This window comes from Eleginops maclovinus, chromosome 6 (genome assembly GCF_036324505.1).
Source record: "Eleginops maclovinus isolate JMC-PN-2008 ecotype Puerto Natales chromosome 6, JC_Emac_rtc_rv5, whole genome shotgun sequence".
NCBI classification, from domain to species: Eukaryota; Metazoa; Chordata; class Actinopteri; order Perciformes; family Eleginopidae; genus Eleginops; species Eleginops maclovinus.
This window is the reverse complement of record NC_086354.1, coordinates 21,291,946-21,315,148: the sequence shown is the minus strand read 5'-3', so window position 1 is coordinate 21,315,148 and position 23,203 is coordinate 21,291,946. Positions and strand designations below refer to the sequence as shown.

General features: G+C 38.7%; 3 protein-coding genes across 6 annotated transcripts in view; all 3 read left to right on the top strand.

Annotated features, from left to right (window-relative positions):
- The first annotated feature begins 4,226 nt into the window (after positions 1-4,226).
- On the top strand, positions 4,227-9,938 carry LOC134866601 (putative ferric-chelate reductase 1). The gene is made up of 7 exons (XM_063886833.1): positions 4,227-4,377; positions 5,026-5,126; positions 5,911-6,117; positions 7,842-7,952; positions 8,205-8,346; positions 8,606-8,767; positions 9,404-9,938. The coding sequence occupies exons 2-7, from the start codon at positions 5,028-5,030 to the stop codon at positions 9,454-9,456; spliced, it is 774 nt and encodes a 257-aa protein (XP_063742903.1). The 5' UTR covers positions 4,227-4,377; positions 5,026-5,027; the 3' UTR covers positions 9,457-9,938.
- Positions 9,939-10,556: 618 nt separating this feature from the next.
- LOC134866486 (heterogeneous nuclear ribonucleoprotein C) lies at positions 10,557-16,804 on the top strand. Of its 3 annotated transcripts, none has more exons than XM_063886693.1 (9): positions 10,557-10,714; positions 12,419-12,517; positions 13,682-13,947; positions 14,601-14,634; positions 14,836-14,886; positions 15,281-15,450; positions 15,664-15,786; positions 15,910-16,064; positions 16,230-16,804. In XM_063886693.1, the coding sequence occupies exons 2-9, from the start codon at positions 12,513-12,515 to the stop codon at positions 16,329-16,331; spliced, it is 906 nt and encodes a 301-aa protein (XP_063742763.1). In that variant the 5' UTR covers positions 10,557-10,714; positions 12,419-12,512; the 3' UTR covers positions 16,332-16,804. The 3 variants fall into 3 exon arrangements, with proteins under 3 accessions (XP_063742763.1, XP_063742761.1, XP_063742762.1); XM_063886691.1 differs by having other exon boundaries at positions 14,601-14,673; XM_063886692.1 differs by lacking the exon at positions 12,419-12,517 and having other exon boundaries at positions 10,596-10,714; positions 14,601-14,673.
- Positions 16,805-18,364: 1,560 nt separating this feature from the next.
- LOC134866476 (zinc finger protein GLIS1) overlaps positions 18,365-23,203 on the top strand; it is a 41,073-nt gene continuing 36,234 nt past the window's right edge. The window contains exon 1 of one of the 2 annotated variants that reach the window (XM_063886680.1): positions 18,365-18,476. The gene's annotated coding sequence lies outside the window, so the exon portion shown is untranslated. The remainder of the gene's footprint in view (positions 18,477-23,203) is intronic. The other variant, XM_063886681.1, reaches the window with a different exon arrangement.

Below are 23,203 nucleotides of genomic sequence, written 5' to 3'. Positions count from 1 at the left end.
TTGAAGCTGTTTTGGCTTTTTAATTCAGAACGACACAACAACTGTACAGTGTTTTTGTTATCTCTGACATTAATGACACATGAAATCTGTCCCGCCCCAGTGTGTCATGTTTCATGTGTGGATTTAAGATTAAGGTTAAGATTAAGATTCAACTTTATTGTCATTGCACAGAGTACAAGTACTAGGACAACGAAATGCGGTCTCTGCATTTGACCCATCCTAGTGTTAGGAGCAGTGGGCTGCCATTATGTACGGCGCCCGGGGAGCAGTGTAGGTAACCAGTGTCTTGCTCAGGGACACCACGGTGGCACTTGGTCTTTCGGGGACTTGAACTGGTGACCTTCCAGTTCCCAGGCCAAGCCCCTATGGACTTTGCCACCATAGGTGGCATGAAATATGATGGTAAAGTTAGTACTTTTTCTTTACATTTTGCCAATAATATTGCAGATTTGAATGCACAAAAAATGTACTTCTACATCGAGGCAGTGCTGCTTATTACAGTTAAGTACTTTGTAAACACTTTTGAACTAGGATGGGTAGAGATGAAGGATACAGTAAGTTAAGGACCATTTTTCAAACCACAAGGCTTTCAAAAATGAAGTCAAAATATACAAATAGCTCAATAAAATTGAGTGTGTTCATTTCTCCCATCGTAGGATTTTCACTCCCTGAAAACCCCTTTCAGTCGTTCTATAGAAAGAGCTGTAGGGTTAGACACGAGGTCCCCAGAAGAGTAATTAGCTCTCAGTAACAGACTCTTAAACCCTTTATGAGTTTACTCTGGGTGTGTGTGGTGTATTTGCTGTGCTATACTGTGCTTCACTGTAACGGAAACCATTATGCCGTCTAAGATGTGTGTGTGATAAACCTCAATAGAATATGTTTCCTCAAAGAAAAATGACTGACAACCAAATAGGTAAAAAGTCAAAGGAACAGCAGAGTGAAAAAGGAGCAGGATCAACATGTGGCTGTATTTACAGTAACTAAGGAGCTTTTCTTTGCTTCTCTTATCGTAACCTTACCCCAAGGTCAGTTTTTAGTAGTACACAAAACTAAGGACTGTTGGTTTAATGACACCCAAATGTATAAAAATATACTTTGTGTTAGGAACAGTTTGTCTATAGAGCTCTTTTTAATGGTTAATTGAAGAAGAAGAAGGAACCCTTAATGGTCCCACAGTGGGGAGATTTACATTCTGCATTTGACCCATTAGTGCTGGGAGCAGTGGGCTGCCAGATGTACGCCACCCGGGGAGCAGGGACACCTCGGAAGCACTTTGTCTTTCGGGGACTTGAACCAACAAACTTGCTATTCAGATATTCAGATATTCAGATATTCAGATAAGGTTGAATTAGTCACTCTGGACCAGGTAACCATTTAGAAAATGAGAAGGGATAGGCAGTCTCTGAAATGTTATCGCTAAGGCCGCTTCATATCTTAGTCATCAAACAGAATGAGGAAAACTTATTTTCCAGTCATAAGACCGAGGGAATGTTTGAATAATGGCAGACTCTGTTGTATGACATCACACCAGCTGCTCACTTCCTGCTCATCTGCTCTAAGACTGTGCTGTTGTTCACGTGTACTTTTTCACAGAGGAACGGTAAGCATGGCATTTTTCCTGCCATATCCCTGAGAAAAGTGTTTAAAACCCTTTTATTTGCATTTATTCCTCACATCGCAGAGACTCCAGATAACGGAAATAAGTAATGGTCCAAGTCAAGATTCCAAACTTCTTAAAGAGGCCCTTTGATGCTTTTAGTGGGTTTCCCCTCTACTCTATATGGTTTTGTGCATGTAAATGGTCTGAAAAGGCTAAAATCACTGTTCCCTTATGAGAAAGTTTCTCTCTCTCTCCCCCCCCCTGCCTGACACGCCTCTATTTCACACCTTTGTTCACTTCTGTAAAATATTGACATCACTATGGGCTATAGGCTAAGGTGCGGGACGTCTCTTAAGTGGTTGACCAATCACAACAGAGCCGGCCAGCTAACCAATCAGAGCAGACTGGGCTCTGGTTTCGGACAGAGGGTGAAATTCAGAATCAGAAGTACTTTATTTATCCCAAACTGGGACATCTTTGTGTAAAGAAGTGCTGCAGCACAGGCAGTGTGAGAAAAATAAAGAGCTTTTTGAACATTAAACATGGAAACATGTCACAGTAGAGGAACAAAGTACAACTATGGACCTGAAAATTAGTATTGTATGGCTCGTTTAACCTTTGAAGTGGAAGAGCTGTGCAGTTTTCAGAGCTGTAGCTGGAGATGTAACACCTTCACAGCTGTAGCACACATCTCTGAGAAACACTGTAATATGTTCTTAAAGATGCAGTTTAATATCATCAACTATGCTGCATTACAACTCTACTATGCATGAAAACACATTAACCTGTTACTGAGCCCTCTGCAAACACACTGTAACGGGTGTTTGTTTTAGCTCCTCACCGATCTCAGTGTTTCTGTTAATCCTGTAGGTCCTGGAGTGTTTGAGTAAAAACACGCCTTAGGTGAGCCCTGCAGGTCAGAGTAAAGAGAGGCAGAACAAACACAAAGAAGGAAAGAGAGTGCAAAGTACCAACTTACTGAAGAAAACACACTCATTAAGAGCTCATTCACAGTCAATCAGTGTTATGATAGGGATGAATGGGCCCACCTCGACTTGAATGCAGCTTCAAACTCATAATATTGAAACCAATGACAAACCTTTCCCCTTCCTCTGTTTGTGTTTAGCTCTTCAAATGTTTGTATACCAACCAAGACCGAAAAAATCAGATCATCTTTTACTGAAATAGTTCATGGATACCGATTTCACTTTTTTCTTGAGGTTTCATACCCAGAACGTTCACTGCTGATAAACCAAACATCTACCTTTTTGAGAATAAGCCACCCTTAGGATAAAGGGGATTTAACTAGTAAAATAGTGCCTCTCTAGTATGAAAAGCAATTAGTAATAGTGTTGTGGTCTGCTTTTAAGAAAGGGTAACAACAACAAAAAGAATTGATCCGACCCAGGAGAGTTAAGTGTCCTATAATGGGTTAGATTTAGTTTCTAAGACCCCTAACTTTGACAGGAGTTTGATGAGGAGAAACACACGGTCTGTGACTGTTGTATTTTAAGTCTAATCCACTGAATGTTATAGGTATAGTTAGTTACCGTACCGTTAACTTGATCCAACAGCATCTGGATTAATATAAAGCAACATGACTTTAATTTATTTTGACCCTGTCACACTCAATTGAAGTGCGTCAAAGTGTGTGAAGGTATGCTGTGTTTACTTGTAGGAGATAAACTACGTAATGCACTGGGTTTAAATTTGTACCCAACAAATCCTGGAAACAAACCAAAGTTTCCCTGACTGGAGAAAAACATAACAGTAATCTGACGGAAGTGTTAGATAACGCCTCACACTGACGGCGTCCTGGCGTCAGACGGATCACATGTCAGTATGAGTAAGAATAATGACATGAATGTGTATCACACAGTTTCCCTTGGATAAAATACTCCTTAAAAAACAAGTTTAGCCTGAGTTTGAGGTCAGATTCTGTTAATTACTGCGAATCATAAATCCTATAGTCTCCTGCAGCCTTTCATTTCATTGAATTTGTGACGATTTATAACCGGACTGTAAGTGTACTATAGTTATATTTTGATATGTCTTTATACATTTATTTATTTAATTAAATCTCCTTTTTTTTATGCGTTTAACTTTGTAAAGCACTTTCAATTACTTCTATACAAACACCTTAAGATATCTTAAAAAATAAATCACCCAAAATCACCTTTTTTTTACAAATAATCAAGTCAATGTTAATGAAAACTGTTTTTAAATTGCAATACTTATATTTGTATATATTTCTTGAACCTTAATTAAATGGTTTTGGAATATATTCTCTTTACTCTTGATTAATGTAATACTAATACATGTTCTGTGAGATTATGTGGGAGTAAGAATTACACCAAAACATCTTGTATTACATTTTTAAAAGACATGTATCTGCTCATCAATAAACTAAACTTTAAACTACGTTAAATATCAGACGTGTTCAGTGGGATAATATCCTTCTCAGATAACCGAAAAATTTCCTCCATGACGAGGCATGTTTGCTTTCTGGTTTAACATCCAGAAATGCAGTCAGTCAGGTGCAGGACACGCCTTTTCCAGGATGTTGCAGAAACTCCCTTCCTCCCACCCCTCCCTCCTCCTCCTTCTCCTCCTCCTCCTCCTCCTCCTCCTCCTCCTCCTCCTCCCTGCTCCTGCATCACCCACATAGCCATCATCGCTGACGACTGCAGATTTAGATCATTCCCACGCGAGCTCTCACACACAGAGGAGCAGAAACAGCTGAAGAACCTCTCTGACTCTCACTCTCACCTCAGGTAAGTCTCGCAGGAAAACCCGATTACTGAGTGATTACTTTTAATGATTGGTTATTATTCATTCTTATTTATACTTGCTACTTCTCTTAATATGATTTGCTGTGTAACTTGAAAGACTTTAGTCCTATATGACGCTTCTTACTTTTCCCGGAATAGACTAACAATACTTATGATTATGTCTTGAGCTTTTTAAGTTTGCTAACTTTGTGTTAAAAGCATGAAAAAGAAGGCAAGATGGACTTAAGATTTGCTATAGTAGTGTAAAGCATAAAGGCAATATTTATGAATATTATACAATTTAGCTGAGGAAAAATTGATCTGATTGTCATTTATGACGGGGTTCTGTGTCATTTTTTAAAAAATACGACTTATATAATAACTTGTTGAGTAATGACTAATCCATTCCTACAATTTCTGCATTTGTAAAATCCAACATTTGTTTTTACTGAACAAAATGGGTTTTCTCAAAATGTCCATAATTAGAAATAGTTGTGCTTAAATAAATTGTCATAAAAATGTTAACTACTCCGGTATTAATGTGCTATGAAAAAGCTTGAAATATCTCAGAGTAATAAAGACGTTCTGCAAATGGCCGAAAGGCTCTCAGACATGTTCAACATTAACTCTCCATTATTGTCGTCCTGATAGAAATGGAAAGAGGATGGATCGTGTTGGCCGCTGCGTTGGTGCTCTTTATGACACCAGATGTCCAGGGAATGGGTCACTTGTCTTTTTCCAATGACACACAGGTGGGATTACATTCACGTCAATCCTCTGAGAGTAAATAACCGAATTACCTGCTTGACCTTTGTTCTTCGAATAGGTGACCAACAAATATTTGTACAAGGACCAATTCTCTTTGTATTTTGTTAGTTGATATTGCGTTACAATTTCGGTCTGGAGTTCTCTTTACTCTTTTATTGAGAAGCTGGTGAAGCAGCCTGACTTCCAAACTTAAATTCATATGTAGAGTATTTCAAAAAACAATTCAAGAACAATTCTACATTTAAGAAAAAGAAGTCAAAACATTCAGAATTTTAGTCTTACGTATTGTGGAGCCTACACTTCCCATAATGCAGCTCAATAGTTTCTAGACATCTCATATTTTAAAAAGCTTCTGTAATTCAAAATAGGACATGATGCAACATGCTGAGTACTCGCCTCTGTGTCAAATATGGTGACGTTTAACTACTGCGTTATCTCAGCAAAGCATAAATGTGTTAGCTACCTTGGCCATTCAAATAAAATGAAAACCTTTCATTAAAATGTTGACAGAAATGTTAAAGAACATGTGGCTGATTTCACGCTAACGCACTAGCACAAAACTCATTTAAAGGTAAGGTAGTTGCAGTATTTCTGCTGTTCTGAGTTTGTATCCTCATGGTTGATATCACAAACAGTAAATCCCTTTCGACACAAAACGACAGCTAATTAAAATGCAATGTAACCAGAAAAAATGATCAATGCTGGCTGGAGGAGTAGCTGCAGATGATTTACTGCAGGCCCTTATTTATGTTTCTGTGTCTCTGACAGGTGAACATCACTCGAGATGGCTGTGGAATGTCTAAACTGTGTGTGGAGACACCAAAAAACTGCAACCCCGCTGGAAACACCTCCTGTCTGTTCGCCTCCGTGGTCTCCTCCACCCCAGTGCCCTCCAACGGGACTGAACTATCCATCGAGCTGAGCGGAGAGTCCGCAGGATACATCGCCCTGGGGCTCACTGTCAACGCCTCAGAGGTAAGACACACACGATAATGCAGTGTGGCCTATTTCAAGCGTCTTGTTGCTAAATTGGACTCATAAATTGTGTCTTATGTCCATTTTAAGCAGCAAGGACATCAACACGGTTACGTGTATTTTGTAAGACAACAGAACAATGAGAAATGAAGAAACCAAGACATTTAAATAACGTGTCCTCTCCCTTTCATTTAGCAAACACAGACTTTAGTCCAAGAATGACCACATACTACAGTTTAAGGCTTAAGTCATTACAGTTAAACACACACTATTTGTAAACATAATGGATTCACCTACTGAATTTAAAAAGAGAACAAAGGAACCAAAAAAGTGAAAACCATAATCAGCATCTGTTGTCATCCCCTTTTTTTTAGAAACGAATCTGTAGTCTGAGACGAGTTATTAACAACGACATCACTCAGAATATCTCATTATATAACGCTCTATTGTGATGTCGAAGCTCCCAGCGAAGGCACTGACTAGCTTTTTACAATTCACCAGGAACTCATGACAACATGAATACAAATGATCAAATGATTCACTGATCAAATATTTACTTAGTTGATAAAAACTGACATTGTTTCCATTGTAAAATACTGACGAGCGTAGAGAATACATCATTGTGTGTTCGGCATGCTTTGTGCTAAAGAGGATTCAGTGTCTCTCTTTAAATCTATTTCATGTTTCTTGTGTTTAAAGACTTGAGAGGATCCAGCCCCTGAAATAAGACATTTGTTGAAATGATATTTGCTTACATTGTTTGAGGAAGACTATATGGCTGCTTTGTTTCCGTAGGGAAGCAATAAACCATTTTCCATTTTATTACCTGATATTACAATGAAGGATGTAGGAGGAAAGAACTCAAAAACGTCCAGCTATCATTAACTGTGCAACTACTTTCAAAGCTAAAGGTATATAGCATTAGCATCCTATTATTATAGATTAGTTTGCACGTTTAATATTACACTTTATAACGACCTCCTTGTGTGTGTTTGTATGCTGCTGCTGCTGCTGCTGCTTTTTCTCTCCTTTCTAAATATGATCTTTACACTCTTGATGCTTAATAGACTTATTTATTAAAACAACAAAGAAATGTACTCGTCATTTCATTTACAAGTTTAATTTTACAATTCATTTAAGTATTTTTCTTGTGTTTTTCATACGTTTTGTTGTAAAGCGACCTCTCAAATCTCAGAGAACATCAAGTTTTATTTGTAATAACCTTACAAATATAATCTTCTGTGTTTTTTCCTCGATTTTCCTCCCGTCTACCAGGTTGTTGTTTTTTTTACCAACAATGAATCAAACTCTCTGTCAACGTTGTTCTTAAAATTTAGCGAGGGGTCTTTTTTCTCCTGTTCATGATTCTATTCTGTTCTACACATCAACAAATCAGAGTATCCTACATGAATATCTTGAGGCTTATTTGGCAGTGACTTTCCAGAACTGTGTTAGACCTAGACAGGAACCCACAAAGACATGATGCAAACAGGGAAACACACACACACACACACACACACACACACACACACACACACACACACAAAAGAAACACAACGCACCACCAAACAGCGGTCATCTCAGGTGAACACCGAGACAAAACAAAACAATATGAGCTGGAAACTAAACCCCAAAGACAAAGACACTGTATGACTATAGAAACGTGTCATTGCCTTCACTTCAAAGAACCTGTTTTTACATTTAACCAATATTTCTTTCCTCAGGGTACCAGCATGCTTTTCATCTGCGCTCATAACAGCTCGGACAATGGGACGTTCTTTTTCCGGACAATGGAGAGGAACAACACCGACAACGTGCTCACTCCAACGGAGAGGGTGAGCTTTCAAACTTTTTCATATTTTTATTCCACTGATTACAATCTAATCTTAATATTGAGAAAATAAATGTGATTTAATGAATGCACTTGTTGCTGAGATAGTCAGATAATTGTCCATTGATTCAACTGTCACGCATTTAATTTACATCATGGTTCCACAGAAAGCTTTGAGTTGCTCAGTTGTGATCCTTAGCTTCAGCACACAGCCATGGGAACAGTCATTTCATTACCAAACATTATCTTTTTCTAGACAGTGGAAGAAATCCGTGGCATGGTGAATGGAAATATGATCAAGTGTGAGTTCACTGTCCCGGATGTGAACACCACCAAAACCAGGAACAGCCAATCCACCACCTTCTCCGTCCTCCTCGGGAGCGGAAGCTTCAACGGAAGTAAGTGCACACACAGTTACACACACTTCATAACCATGTGATAGCCTTATTTTAATTATAAATGCCAAATCATTTACTGTTTTCATCCTTTTGGCATAAATAAAATAAAACATGTCACCCTTATCTCCAGAGATAGAACTGCTTCCACTTTGAAACCGATTAAAAAGATTGTGTATTGAGTGCATTGTATTGTATCCTAAAGGGCTGTCAATACATGTCTAACCTCCCACTGATCTGTCCTCCTGTTGTGATTGTTCAGGTTCTCTCGGTGCCTTCAATGTGTCCCTGAACAGCGGAGCACTGAACCTCGCCAAACCCGACAGCACCGTCCCAACCACCACAGCACCACCCATCAGTAATACTACAGCACCCATGAGCAACACCACCATGCCCAACAACAGTGGAGCTCTCCAGCCTCATGGTAAGAAAAGAAACTCACTGCCCGTTTAGATTGTCCTCTTAAAGCATGCTATAATATGACATTTTTAATGACCATGACCTTTTAAAGGAAATATTATTATTAGGATTTTTTATAACTAACTGTTTTTTATGACCTAATATAATATAGATTCTTTAGCACATTTTAGGACATGTGACACCACGACAGTTTTTATAATTTATTAACTTTTTGTTTATGACATACAATAATGACTTTTTGAAAGACAAACAGTTTGATACCTTTTAATCTATTTGTATTTCCTGCTATAAGTATTTATTGATGATATTTAAGATAGACTTTATTATACATTTTTTATTTTGTACTGTTGTGACTTTTTTGTGGTATTTTTAAAACATGTTGTATTGTGAGTTTTTTACTATACCATGACTTTTTTCGTGACATCTTACGAGGATTATTGTGAATACTGGGGAGATTCTTGGCCCAAAAGATAGTGAAGGCAATATCTAAGATCCATATTTCTTTAAAACCTCTGCAAATGAAACTGGATGTCTGTAAACCAAAGACAATAACTGATGCACCATTAACAATTAAAAGCAGAGGAGGAAGAGCTTAAAGATGAAGCACTTTGTGATGAACATCTTTTCTTTTTCCCTCCAGCCGTGCTGCTCCTGCTGAGCGTCCTCACGCTGACCGTCATGCTGAGAGTCTGAGAGGAGGAAGTTGTGTCCAGTTTAATAAATTGAGTGTCAAGCTTTGTATAAAACGTTTTAACTGAACTTTTTTGATTTTGCACTGTTTGTTCATGAGATGTAACTTATGATCAAACTCCAGATGAAACGCGACTGACAGTCATGTGGAATTTGCAAACACTTGTTATGGTTTAAGTGATAAATTATTTTATACATTTTCTGCATAGTGCTCTAGAAAAAGTGTTGTAATTAAAGTTTTTAATTTATGTAATGTATCCACATAATCCAGCCTATCTAGCACCTCAGTTCGTTTTTATAGACATATATTTGCAGACATTAAACCCTTTTCTGAAGTAGACTTCAAGTGACAAACAGCTAACACACATTCAGAGAAACCCAAGCCAATCCAGCAGTGTCATTATTGGGTTTGAATATTTACGTGTAAAATGTACTGTGACTGTAAAATGCTTTTTAATCAAAGATTAAAATACATTTGAATTGTATTGGTTTGTGGATTCATGTCATTCACAGAGGTTGTTTTTTACACACATTGAACATGCATCATGGTACACATAACAAACCACGACTTTAGGACTGAAATGAACAATTCAGGTACTGAATAAAACTAAACGATTTGTGGAAAATGCCAATAAAGGATTTAGAGCTGACAATTACGTTTTAAATTGAATATGGTCTTATCATCAGTCCAAAACCTAAAAAACACTCAGATATCTTTTGAGTGAGACAGAAGTTGTTGGCAGATTGTCACGATATAGCACATGAAATAGGGAATCTATGCTTGAAAAGTGACTTTTCAAAATAACTAGTTTTTTTTCTGTCAATCAACTAAACAATAACTGAAAAAATGGGTTTTGTGTTTTGCCATACATCTCCAAAACAATATATTTACCATCATTTACAGTTATAAATCCCATATTTGATCCTAAGTTAAAAAACTGACAAAGTTAAAATGTTATTTAAAGACAAAATCAAGTCAAACACATTTGTCGGCCGGACAGACTGATTATCAAAGACACCAGGTGAGTATGTTTTAAGCACCAGGTTACACCGGAGTGGTTAGTGCTCTTTCAATGGTCACTAAATCCCAGACCCCGCCTTCCCAGGTTATTCTATGATCTAAAACAAGCATCCTTTTCAAGTACTGCGCCACCGCCATCATAGCTCGGTGGTAAAAAGAAAGCTGCTCAGAGCTTCATGCAAGGACGGCCTGTAGTCTCACATTTTACTGAAAGCAAGACATTTTACCCTAAAGGTCGTGGTGAGTATTTTGTTCCCAGACATTTTTGTTTTATTTTTCCTTCCTTTTTCTTTTCTTTTTGGATTTTTTGCAACGATGCTTTTTCTATTTTACCAGCGTTATTTGGGGGCTAGCTAGCGAAGTAGCCGGCTATGCTAATTCACTCTTTCCCCCCTGAAAGAAAACACACACACGCTGGTTGTGGTTTTTAAGAAACACGACTCTTTTGGATGCATCTTAGCTGCTGTTTCTTCCATTTTTCGCAAGATTGTGTAGCTTTGGTTTTCCTGCGTTTATTGTGAAGACTTTCCTTGACGGGACTGTTTTGTCTAAGCTAAGCTAGCTCTACAAGCTAAGAGGCTCCTGTTGGTTTTTATAGTCGCAGCTTCTCCCTGTTTTACTATAGATTTCGTCTCACTTTTGCAGGTTTTGTTTTTTGCAAGCAGAGGAACTGGTCTGTTATCTGTATTTTTGTATGCTTTTCGAGTTGTGGTGGGCTAGCTGGCCTTGTGTTTTTTTTCACAGAGGCCTTTTGGTGGCGCTGTTTGCGGGATGTTTTCTGCTTCTCTGGATCAAGAGTAGATTTTTCCAGTGTTTTTCTTTTTTTTCTGCCTTCTTTTGACACACGAGTGATTTTTCTTTTTCTGCTTTTGGAAGTGGACTTCCGGTGGCCTCAGTTTTGTTGAATATCGTTACGAAAAATATACACATCTTATTAATTAAACGTTTGTTGATCTGAATGAGTATTATGGCTGTCTGTGTATCAAATGAAAGCACGCCTTCACATTCACCCCTAGGCCACAGATACACCCATGAGCTCCCATAGACTGAAGATGTTCACATTAAGGGGAAATACTACAAAATTAAAAACACATGCATGGTCTTATAGCAGAAGTTATTCATCATTACCACATTACTGTGTCCTAAGTCTTTATTTCCCCTAAACTTCTTAAAAATAGGCCATTTTCTATTTCATGGTTGCAGCTTAGCTCTTCTTTTATTGGGTTAATAATGACTACATGTGTGCTTTTGTTTTCATCATTCATCTAGTTTTGATTGGTTGATTGAAAGTCTAATTCTTCACTGGTTTAATGTAATTAAAATTATATTACTTTATGTTTAATGAGTATAAGATAAAAAAGGATCTCTGAATTGGTAGGACTACGTATATTTTAGTTAGTTTGCTTAAGCCCCCTAAGATAACTAACATTTGACACGTCAATTATATGTTTTAAACATGGAAATGCCTTTTGATAACATCCTAAAATGTGACTTTTAATATAATTTGATACATCTAATTCTTAATGGGCTTCACCTACATCATTTATAAAATACAAACTCAACTCTACAGCCAAGTTTCTGCAGAATCAGTAGGATATGTTGGGCCTACCTGTCAACTTTTCTATCAAGTTTCTGATGATTGTAAAGGTGTTGTTAGTTTTAGTAGGTCTAGATTTCCCTTACTCTTGGACAAATACAATATTTTCCCAGAGTTTGTGCTTAATACCGATAGATACTGCACGTTCACATGCATTATGGTTTGGATTCAGACCCAGAGTAGCTTGTGGTAATGGGATTTTCTTGGAGACGCATACCTCTATTTGTTTTGTTTTTGTTTGAGGTGTTTCTCTGTTTGCCTCATCTCATGTACACACTCCAACCAGGTAAGACTTGGTACATCATAACCCTGCTCAGCTTGACTGAGTGTGTTTTCTGTCACCTCAGTATTTATCGCGAGGGGCGAAGGTCGAGACACCAGCCCCAACTGATCCCAGCCCTCAGTGTCTAACATCAGACGACAGCCCTGCACACAGACGCTATGGAGTGAGTGCTGAATGTTCAACCCCCTGTCAGCCCGGGGGGGATTACTGTTGATCACACTAGTGTTTTTATGTTTGCTGTATCGGGGCTCACTTTCCATCTCAAAATTGACACATCTGGGGCTTCTGGGCTTCGAGGGGGTTCTCTCATCCTTCCTTGCGTCTACTAGAATAATAACACACCCGGTTTATTAGAAAATGAGTGAGCTACAGAGACAACCCCATTAAATATAAATGAGTGTATTAATGGTACTTTGCGAATCTGTGAGCTTTTTGTTCTGCAGAAGAGTAATACAGTGTCCCCCCCCCCCCCCCTCCTTTTTTTAATGGAGCGTGACATCAGATTATATTTATTGGAGCTTAAATGCTGCCCTCTGCTGGCCTTAATGGGGAATTACAGTAACATTTTTCTGCTGAGTGAAATTAAAGGTATTTTTATGCCTTCTTCACCAGCATTTTCAACTGACTAATAAACAGAAATAAACACATGAGCCACCCCTTATTCAATACTGGATTGAAGCACCAACAGACTTATAACAAACAATTAGCACCGACCCTAAACCCCAAACTGATCCAACTCAAAACAGTAGGTCTACTTCAAAGCTTAGGAGAAGTAGACGCGTCGCACATGAAGAAATATAGTTTCAACAACCTTCAATCACAGAGGTATGTTAGTAATTTAAAAAGGATTCTCCCCTTAACAATAACACGTATGCTTTAAAAATGATACCATAAAAGATATGGTATCATTTCCCCAAAAATCTCACTTAAAAATACCTTAAATATTAAGTCCAGTAGCATGCGTTGACTCTAAATTTCTGCTTATTATGCTTAATTTGGTTGTTGTTTTCTATGTTTGGACTGAGAAACTGGGAATTGTATTCTTGGATAAAAAAGGAAAAATATGCTGCTACACTTTGTACAAGGATAATTTCAGACCAAATTTAGGCCAGGTTTTGGATACTCCTGTTGAAAGGGTAAATGGCCTCATGTCCACCTGAGGTTTTATCCTTTGTTGTTCGCACTAGTTTTAATTACTGTTGTTCTTGATTCACAGCTGGGGGGACTCACCAGTATTTGACCAGGGACAGCTGTAGAATATCAGGGATGAATGAATTATTCTGCAACTAATCGTGTGACTTGTCTTTCTGTGTGTCTTCCTGTTTAGTCGTTCACCCACCACCGCCAGCCTGATGGCCAGCAACGTCACCAACAAGACCGACCAGCGCTCCCTGAACTCCCGCGTCTTTATCGGGAACCTCAACACCCTGCTGGTCACCAAGGCCGACGTGGAGTCCATCTTCGCCAAATACGGCAAGATCGTTGGCTGCTCCGTGCACAAGGGCTACGCCTTCGTCCAGTTTCTCAATGAGAGGACGGCCCGCTCTGCTGTCGACGGGGAGGACGGGAGGATGATCGTCGGCCAAGTTCTCGGTAAGGATCCAGTCGTTTCGAGATTTATTTTTTCTTTGGTTGAATAATATTTGAGGTTAAGAGTAGAAAACGGGGAGCAAGAAAAGGGTTGACATGCATCAAGTGCTAAATCACATTTGAGGATTTAGTTCTTTAACGTATTGCATGGGTCATTCAATAGACATATTCTAAGGTAAAGCGGTTTCCAGAAGGAAGGTGGTTCCCAGCACTTGAAGCTTGTCACCACGTGAAGCGAAGCACTAGTATTTAAAGTCTTTCCTCACAGGTTGCATGTGTTAGGTAGTGGTTAGTGGTAATTTTACTGATTGTTAAAGCCTGAGGAGATAAATGCACCTCACAAAATAATATAAACAAGTTACTTATGTGACTCTTTTATATATATGTTCTGATCTCCTGTGAGGTCAAAGACTCATTTGTTCGACAAAAGTCTGCTTTAAATCAGAAGAAACCTCAAATACATAGTACATTTTCATCTCTTGTCAGTGAATAATCCAAAAATACATTACAATCTGTCTTCTACAGTTTTACATCACTTTCAGTAAATTCTCTTTCATCAGTATTTTAATTTTCTGATTTTGTGAACTGTGTTGCAGAGGCTGGACCTGGTTTCTGCATCTCTTTCTAATTGAACTTTTCTTTTTCTTTTTCCTCAGACATCAACCTGGCTGGAGAACCCAAACCACACAGGTCAAAAACTACCAAGCGCTCAGCTGGGGACATGTACAGGTGTCACTATGATACTACAGTTTATACATGGGTTTTTAAAGAAAAATCCCGCTCGAGCGAATAGCTAAAACAAAGAAATATACATCTAAAAGCTCAGCTGACTTGAGACCACTTCACCTCCTGCATGTTTCTTAAGCTCTTCTTGTTTTTCTGTCTCTACAGTAGTTCCTCCTTTGAACTCGACTACGACTTTCAGAGAGATTATTACGACAGGTGAGTCAAACAGATCCCTGGAATTAAAAATGACCTTTGTCTGACTCGTAGGTTAATATTTTCTATTTCATCTGATCCTCTTCCTCTCACTCGACTGGTGTCTTTAAAATGCTGCAAATGTGTAAAAATAGTGTTTTTTTATCAATGAAAGTAACGTTTTTACTTTCAGAATGTTAGTTACACGTCTATCATTAGTCAATACCTTGTTGAATATACTGGTTTATTTCCACCGCAAAGAACTCCAGTCCATTTGTCTGAAACAATGTGCTGTGTTTGATAGACTTGTCAACCCTGAGAGAAACTTCCGGCATGTCAGAGCAGATGACACATTTATCCATTACTGTTTATACCTCTTTGAATAAAACGGTACCACATTGTGCTGTGTTTGCTGCAGAATGTACTCGTACCCGTCCCGTGTTCCCGCTCCTCCTCCCCCCTTGTCGCGGGCCGTGATCCCTTCCAAGCGTACGCGGGTCAGCATGAGCGGAGGAAGCAGCCGGCGGACCAAGAGCAGCTTCTCCTCTTCGTCCAAGAGCAGTCAGAGGACATCCTCGTCCAGAACAAGTGAGATTATGTGGAGCTTTATCAGTTTCTCCAGGGTGCTGCACAGATGTTGTTTAAGGAGTACTTGTGAGGAAAATGGCGCTATAGTACCAGTCAAACGAATCGTTTTTAGCTGGTTTGATGTTTGTCATGTCAATGAGAAGCTGCATATGACCGTAAGTTGCTCACCCAGAGGGTTTTCTAATGCTCGTTCTCCCTCTGTTTTCTCTGCAGTGAAAGTGGACGAGCTGCAGACCATCAAACGGGAGTTGTCTCAGATCAAAAGCAAAGTGGACGACCTGCTGGACAGCCTGGAGAGCATGGAGAAGGACCATGGCAAGAAGTCGGGGATGCGGGGTAAACACACTATGTTTTAATATGGAGGGCAGCGTGTCTGACTCATGCAAAGTCCCAAACAAAAGCATTTGACCAGATTGGGTAGCACGATTTTTCTGACTCTGTCTGAATTCCCGGCAATAGCTAAAAGTGTTAAAACGGAGCCAGGCGAGGTGACTTCCCCTCCACACCCAAGCAGCAAGAAAGAGGACAGCCTGAAGAGAGATAGGGATATCCAGGAGGTCAACGACTCTGACGAGGATGAAGACGATGAGGGAGACCTGCTGGAGGAAGAAGAGGTGCGAGTGCCATTGTTTGTTATTGCTTTGTGCATAACTATGGATGCATTTCACATATAAACAGCAGGTTCCTGTGATTGTGAAGCCGATGCAGAGGTGTGTGCCCCAATAATGCTGTTAAAAGTGCATCAAATCTCATCCCTAAAATGTTCTGTCGACCTGCAGGTGAAGAGTCAAGAGAGGGACGACGATGATGAGGAAGAGGAAGGAGAGCACATTGAAGGCGACGATGATGGCGATAGTGTGAACGGTGACGATGACTCCTAGGCTCGGAGCGCACCGACGCATGCTGCGAAAGACAGCTTCCAGTAGGAACTCGGACTCCTGTTTTAACACTTATGTTGTAGATACAAAAAGCAAACTGTGCACACACACAAGCATGGTGCACACACTCTGTTGTCCCAGTGTCCCCAAAGTCAAATTTGGTTTGTTTTGTCCAGTGTTGCTGTAACAGGAATAACTAGCTGTAGATTCAGTCTGTTTTTACTGCTTCGGTGTTTGTCTCCGGGAGAAGAAGGAAACACGGTACTGTTGATGTTCTCAGAGACGACAGCTCGACGGACATGTGTTAACGCAGGAGGACAATAATTCAGCTACGAAAGACCGTTTTATAATTTCAATGTGCTTTGGTTTTCTCATCGGTGAGTTTGTTTGTCCCTGTCTGTGTGTTAATGTCAGTTTTTTATACTATTCAGTTTAACTGTAAAGGAATAAATTGCAATAAAATATTAAAATGGAAATCGGTTTCTGTTTGCTTTGTTACTTATAAACTACATGAAGAGCTCGGGGGGGGGGGCGGGGAGCTGTGGATTTTGTATCTAAAAGTAAAGTCGCTAAACTGATGCAGATCTCTTTAGCAGATTTTGAACTATATCAAATCTGGTTATGTTTACAATGAAAATAACAGGAGAGTATCAGTGGTTGATTTGGTTCCTTTTTTTTAATCCTATTCATCTACAAAAAAATATGTTAGTTTTACAAACAGATCAAATAACGCTGTATTTATATTATTGTACATTTGGAAAAGAACAAGTCACACGTGTGTTACCACCGACGACCAGAAGGTGTCGCTGTTGTCATGACTGAGAAAATGGAGATGGTAGATTTTGTGATAAACTTCACATTTACCAAACCAGAGCCGAACAGCGATGTTTCATAAACTCATGAGTGGCCATGAAATCAATTTTGAACCCTGTCCGATCTCTAATTATCCAGGATAATTGGAAACACCTGTGTTAGTGTGCAGGACCTTCGTATTAAAGGCCAGTTTTGTGTTTGACTTGTCAAATATAATCTTAAAACACAAGCTAAACTCATTTCGAAATCTTTGGAACGGCCATGGTTAATGCAACTGTAAAGCTCTCCTATATCAGTAGCAGCTGTGCAGACAGGTGGCTAATGTAAAATGAAGTCAGGTGAGCTACACAGGCAGGAAACTCGCTGAGGACATCTAGTGTGCAGGTATAGTACCAGCCCGTTTGAACCTTTTCTTTCTTATCTCTAAACTGTGTTACATGTCATTCTTTAAAGTCAACACAGGCTCAGCACTCCTTGTCTGAGTTTGCACGTGACATTTATTGTAGTTGTGAGCATATCATGAATAGGGGGTGTTCCGTAGCAAGTTATTTGATATCAAGGTTATTTTTGTTTAGGTTTTTAAGGTCTGATTAAAGTATATGTTCTAATCAGTCTGGTTACCTTGTTGAAATCCCTTAGATTGGCCTGCAGGTTGGGAACCACTGTGTTATAATTAAGTCAAAAATAACTGCAAATGAGAATGGACAAAAACATGCTTTCGATTTAAAACACAGGTTAAAACCAAAATAAGGGAGAAAAGGCTTCAAATTAGTTTCTCATGCATCTTCAGCAAGTCATTTCCAGTCAAGTTTATTTGATAAAATTGGATTTCAATTTTAACGAGAATCTTGCGTAGGCCTATAGTTGATTTATATTATATTTTTACCAAATGTGTTATTGGAATAGCAAAGCCTCAGCAGGTGATTACCGAGTCATTACTGAGCTTTGCAAACTCAGACAAAAAATGTAGTTTGGTTATGTATTCTTATAATAACACTGAATACCACAGACATTTTAGTTTTGTATTTCTAGTATTCTTTATTTGGGGGGTCACACTATATTTTTTAAATAAAGCATTTTACTCATAATTAAATAAAAAAGTAAAACTCAGACATGTTCATTAACTGAATTTACTTGGCTGCACATTTTTTTTTGTTCAAGACAGACAAAAGAGTGTGCCTGTGCGAGCGTGCGTGTGCGCGCAGCAACACCACATGCAGGGGAGCTCGCGCTGCTGAGAGCGTGCAGTGACAGTGGGAAGCACAATCTGTGAGCAGAGAGCGCGAGGCAGAGACCGTGTAACAAGCTGTGTGAACTATGAGTGGACCAAACACGGTAAGTTCTCTTGCTGTACTTACACTGTGTTTTAAATGTATAGAAAGTTGAATGCTCATTTATTTAAGTTGTGGAAGCCACGTTGTCATGGAGATTTAAAGTGACAACGACACGTTACCACATGATGTATGTTGTGTTTTAGATATACATGTTTTTAGAGACACGTTTTAATGCTGAATCAGTGTTTAACAGCTCAGTGTATCCCCTCTAAATCAGCTTTTCTCCTCTTTTTACAATAAGCTTAAAGAAAGAAATGAACAAGTATCAAGCTACATCACAGTAAATGTTGGCAGCTGCACATAAAGTCACTCCAGCTGAAACATAAAGCATTGTTTGTGATTTTCAACAGCTTTACAACCACGAACATTGAAATAGTTTATGATACATGGGGAAAAACTTCCCTAAAGAGCAGAAACTAGTTCTACAAATGTTATTACCGGGTCTAATTGTATCAAAAATTTCACAAGAACTTGTTTCGATTGTGCAATAAGGACTTAAGGAAGACCATTAATAGATATGCTGCTCTATACTGTAGTGAACTCTTACCCAAATGGGATATTTTTCCCCCCTTATTCCTTGTGGGACTCCTCGTTTCCACTCCTCCTCTGCAATGCATTGATTTATGTAATGTTGCTGGAATGAAAAGTGCTGCGCAGGGGGTGGAAATCTGGCATTCTGGAAGCCAAACAGATGAGGAGGCTTGTTTTAATCATTAGTCTCATGGTATCACTGACACAGAGCTTGTGCTGGTTTATACTCACAGGCCTCTGCCAGTGCTCCCACTGCACAGAGGTGTAGAGTGCTGAGTCACAAATAATTTCATCATTTACCTCATTTAATCTTATACATGTGGCAATCAAAGGGGTATTCAAAAAAGATTTGTGCTGCTCCGTAAAGACAACATTTCATAATATTCCTTTTGGAGGTTGATCAGGATGTTGATCAATACTCAGTGATTATTCTTTCCACCAGATTGTTTGTTCAAGTGCTCAGATTGAGCTGGCTGTCATACAAGCCAAGACAACAAGGAGCCAAGATTTGTTTCACCCCCAGAATATTTGGTCACCCTGGCTGTGTCCGGTCATATTGATTTCACACCTCGGGATAGAAACAATAACTCGATGCTGACTTTTTCAAAATACAAACAACAGTTTTAATATGTTTCATCAGACTACAATTTAAAGAATGAACCCCAACAACAGAATCCATTGATTCTCCTGAGGTTGTAGATTATTTGTCATTCATTCAGTGTCAAGATGTATTTGTAGCTGCATGTGTGTATGGGAAGATAAATATCTTGATGAAGGTCAGATTAGGACGTATTGCCACAGAAAGCACAGTTTGATTTGACACATTCAATACTTTGTTCACGTTCAGTCTTGACATGGGTCACAGAGCCTGCTGAAGACTATGTGATCAACTTAAATGCTCCCAAACCTACAAGAAAGTGGACCTTGATGCTGAGCTGTTTCGTGACAAAAAGTTATCTTAGCTCAAGGTATTTCTGGAGTTATCAACCTCACAACCTTCAGCAGTGGATGAATTATGACAACTCAGCAAAAAACTGTATTAGACCTTGTGTTAAAATGTTGTCAGATAAGCAGTAAAGGTCTGCCTCTTCTTTGAGGGTCTGCTTGTGTTTATGCACATTTTGAGTGTGCTTCTTTACTGTGGTGGAAAAAGTTGGTCTACAAACAATAAACACTAGATAGGCTTTAAGGCTGCTTTAAAGTCTTGTTTGGCTTTAGCTAACTGTTTCCCTCTGTTTCCGGTCTGTATGCTAAACTAAGTCAATCACTTCCTTGTGATAGGAGCACTTGATGCAAAATCATTTGTGGTATTGATCTTTTATTCAACATTTTGGACAGAAATCTTATTATTCCCAGAACTTTTCCTTTAACCAGCACATCCCCATTCTGAAAAACACAAATGGCGGTAAATTAAAAACACCACATGTAGAAGAAAACCAATTCAGCTCTAAGGAAAAAGGTGGAGGAGTTACTAGAGCTCTTTTCATGATGTAATATCGTTACGCCCTCTTCTTACTACTTGCACAAAGCCAGCCGATGGAAACACCTGTTGAGAAAATCTGTCTTTTGTTTACTTTGAGTAAATTTCATTACAATTGGAGAAATGTTTGGAACATATTAATGCAATCCCCTCTGGTGGCCAACAGAGGTCATTTAAGTCCCAGTACACTTACTAATACCCCTTAAAAACTCATGTTTACACAGATGACCTAATGTATTTAATTAAGGGTTCAAAGTGACTGAGAGACTAGTCCGATCATATGGGAGTTATTAGTCTCAGGCAAGAAACAAATTTGCTTTTTCTTACATAAATATTTGGTACCATGAAAAGAAACAGCCTGCAGTATGAATTTGTCACATCCGATCTCCTGCTAGTTTGAACTTCTGTTTTTTGACAGCGCTGCCTGGGTTCATAGTATGCTGATGAAATAATTTGTCACTTGTTTTTCTCTGCTTCACTCTATGCATACCTTTCACGGACATTAACAGTGATTGCCCTATAAGCAGAACTCGTTTTGCTTTGCTTCAGAAATGTTATTCCTGGCTTAGAGGTGCGTGCTCTTTTGCAACACCCAAGGGTGACACAGCTGGGTAATAGGACTCGCTGTGAGTTTCAGAGGTAACTGTTTCAACATTGTTTCTGGTTTGTATTAACTATTAGACAAATGTCTTTTTAAATCATGTTTACTTTGGAGGTTATTTCAATTCCAAGAAAATTTCTTCTTAACAGAGTCCAGTAAATTAGTGGGATTTTAATAATTCCATCATACATATTTTATCTACATGATTATTATAAACTCCAGATCCTTGCTTGGGGTTCTTCCCACAATACTTTATATAAAACAAATGCATTAATGAGATGAGTGTGTGTGTGTGTGTGTGTGTGTGTGTGTGTGTGTGTGTGTGTGTGTGTGTGTGTGTGTGTGTGTGTGTGTGTGTGTGTGTGTGTGTGTGTGTGTGTGTGTGTGTGTGTGTGTGTTCAGCCTTTTGGGTTTAGGTTCCATATTTAGTTGCACGCAAACCCATTTTTTTCCCGCTTTAATGATTTGTTGGACAGTAGTGGATTAAGTATTCAGGTCCTTTATTGAAACTTTCATTTATCATTACTCAACTTTGGCCAAAACAATAGACATTTACAGTTACAAATATTCTAGGGGTCAAAGGGTAAATTAAATCTTGAAAAAAAAAAGATTTAGCAGTTCAGACATTAATAATAATTGCAAATCAATCATCACAAGATTTTGGCTATGTAGAATGTTCAATAAGGTGTCTGTATTGTTGTATTTAATTGATGAAACTGTATACCGAGGTTTAATTGGTTACATTAACTTTTGTGATTTTGAAAGATAATATTAACATGATACATTTTTCATAATATTATATCAACATGATAATAGTGATTTTTTAATGGTGTTTTAAACGGGCTGTGCTCGATGGATATGCCCTAGAGAGCATTGCGCATGCTCAGAGGTAATTGTCCGTTGCTCTGCTGCATTCTGATTGGCTGTTAGTTTAGTACTGTTGTTGTCACGTTTACGTAGTTTGAAAGTAACGTCAACTTCGGTAACCATGAACGAGGTGTGTTATATTCTACAAAATAGTCCACTTTTTAAACTCTTCGGAGCCCACCAGCCGCTGGATATTGTGACAAACCAGACCTCTGGTAACAAAACAAAAACACATTTAATATGGAGCGGTTCTGCGGGGGAAATTGGCTAATTGCTAGCTTGTCACACGAGACGTTTTTTTCCCCTTCGCGTTTTCTGAGGCGATTGTAACGGAAACGTACCTCTCCGGATTTCAAGCTTCTTTCTAAGAGGATTATTAAACATGAAAGCATCATGATAAGTTACAACTGGACAAACATAGCTACCCAAACAGACGGTGCAAATAAACGTGGAGTTGAGGAGAACAGGTATGTGTTCAAAGGATAATCACCTGTGTGGGATATAGCACAATACCTTAAATGGTACACTTCCGGTATTGCGTGGGTACCAAGTAGTATGTTTCCATCCAAAGTGGCACTGTAAATAGTCTATATACAGAGGTGGGAAGTACATTGACTCAAGTACTGTAAAATGTTGAGGTAGCCTACTTGTACTTCACTTGTGTATTTAAATGTTGTGCTACGTTGTACTTCTACCCCCCTACAATTCACAGGTAAATTATTTAACAGCTTTAGCTACTTGGCAGAAAATGCATCTCTTAAAATGTAACTATTGAACTAGCTATTTAGATCACAAAGGAGTGAAATTAAATACTTTAAATATGAATTACTCCTTTCCTTTAGTTAAGTAGAGCATCTGAATACTTATTCCACCACTGTCTATATATAACTTAATGTATACATTTAAAGCTACTTGAGTTCATTGAAAGCCCAAGCAGATATGGCTATAATCTGTGTGGCACATCCGTTTTATGCTATGTATTAGTACGATTGCAACCTCTTTTAAAATCAAAATGAATTCAATTTCATTTCGTATATCTTCAGATAACTAGTTGCTTGATTGGTTTGTCAGGTTATGGTTATTTCAGTCCAATAAATAGAAGAAGAGTTGAATATTGTTGTAAAGTCTTGCAGCTACAGCCTTCTGAGATTTGTTGTACTTCATTTCAAAGCAGTAGTAGTTGTTTTTCGGCCACTTCGGCAAAATGTCTGCCGGAGTAAAGTGTATATGGCAGTTGTTTATTTGAACA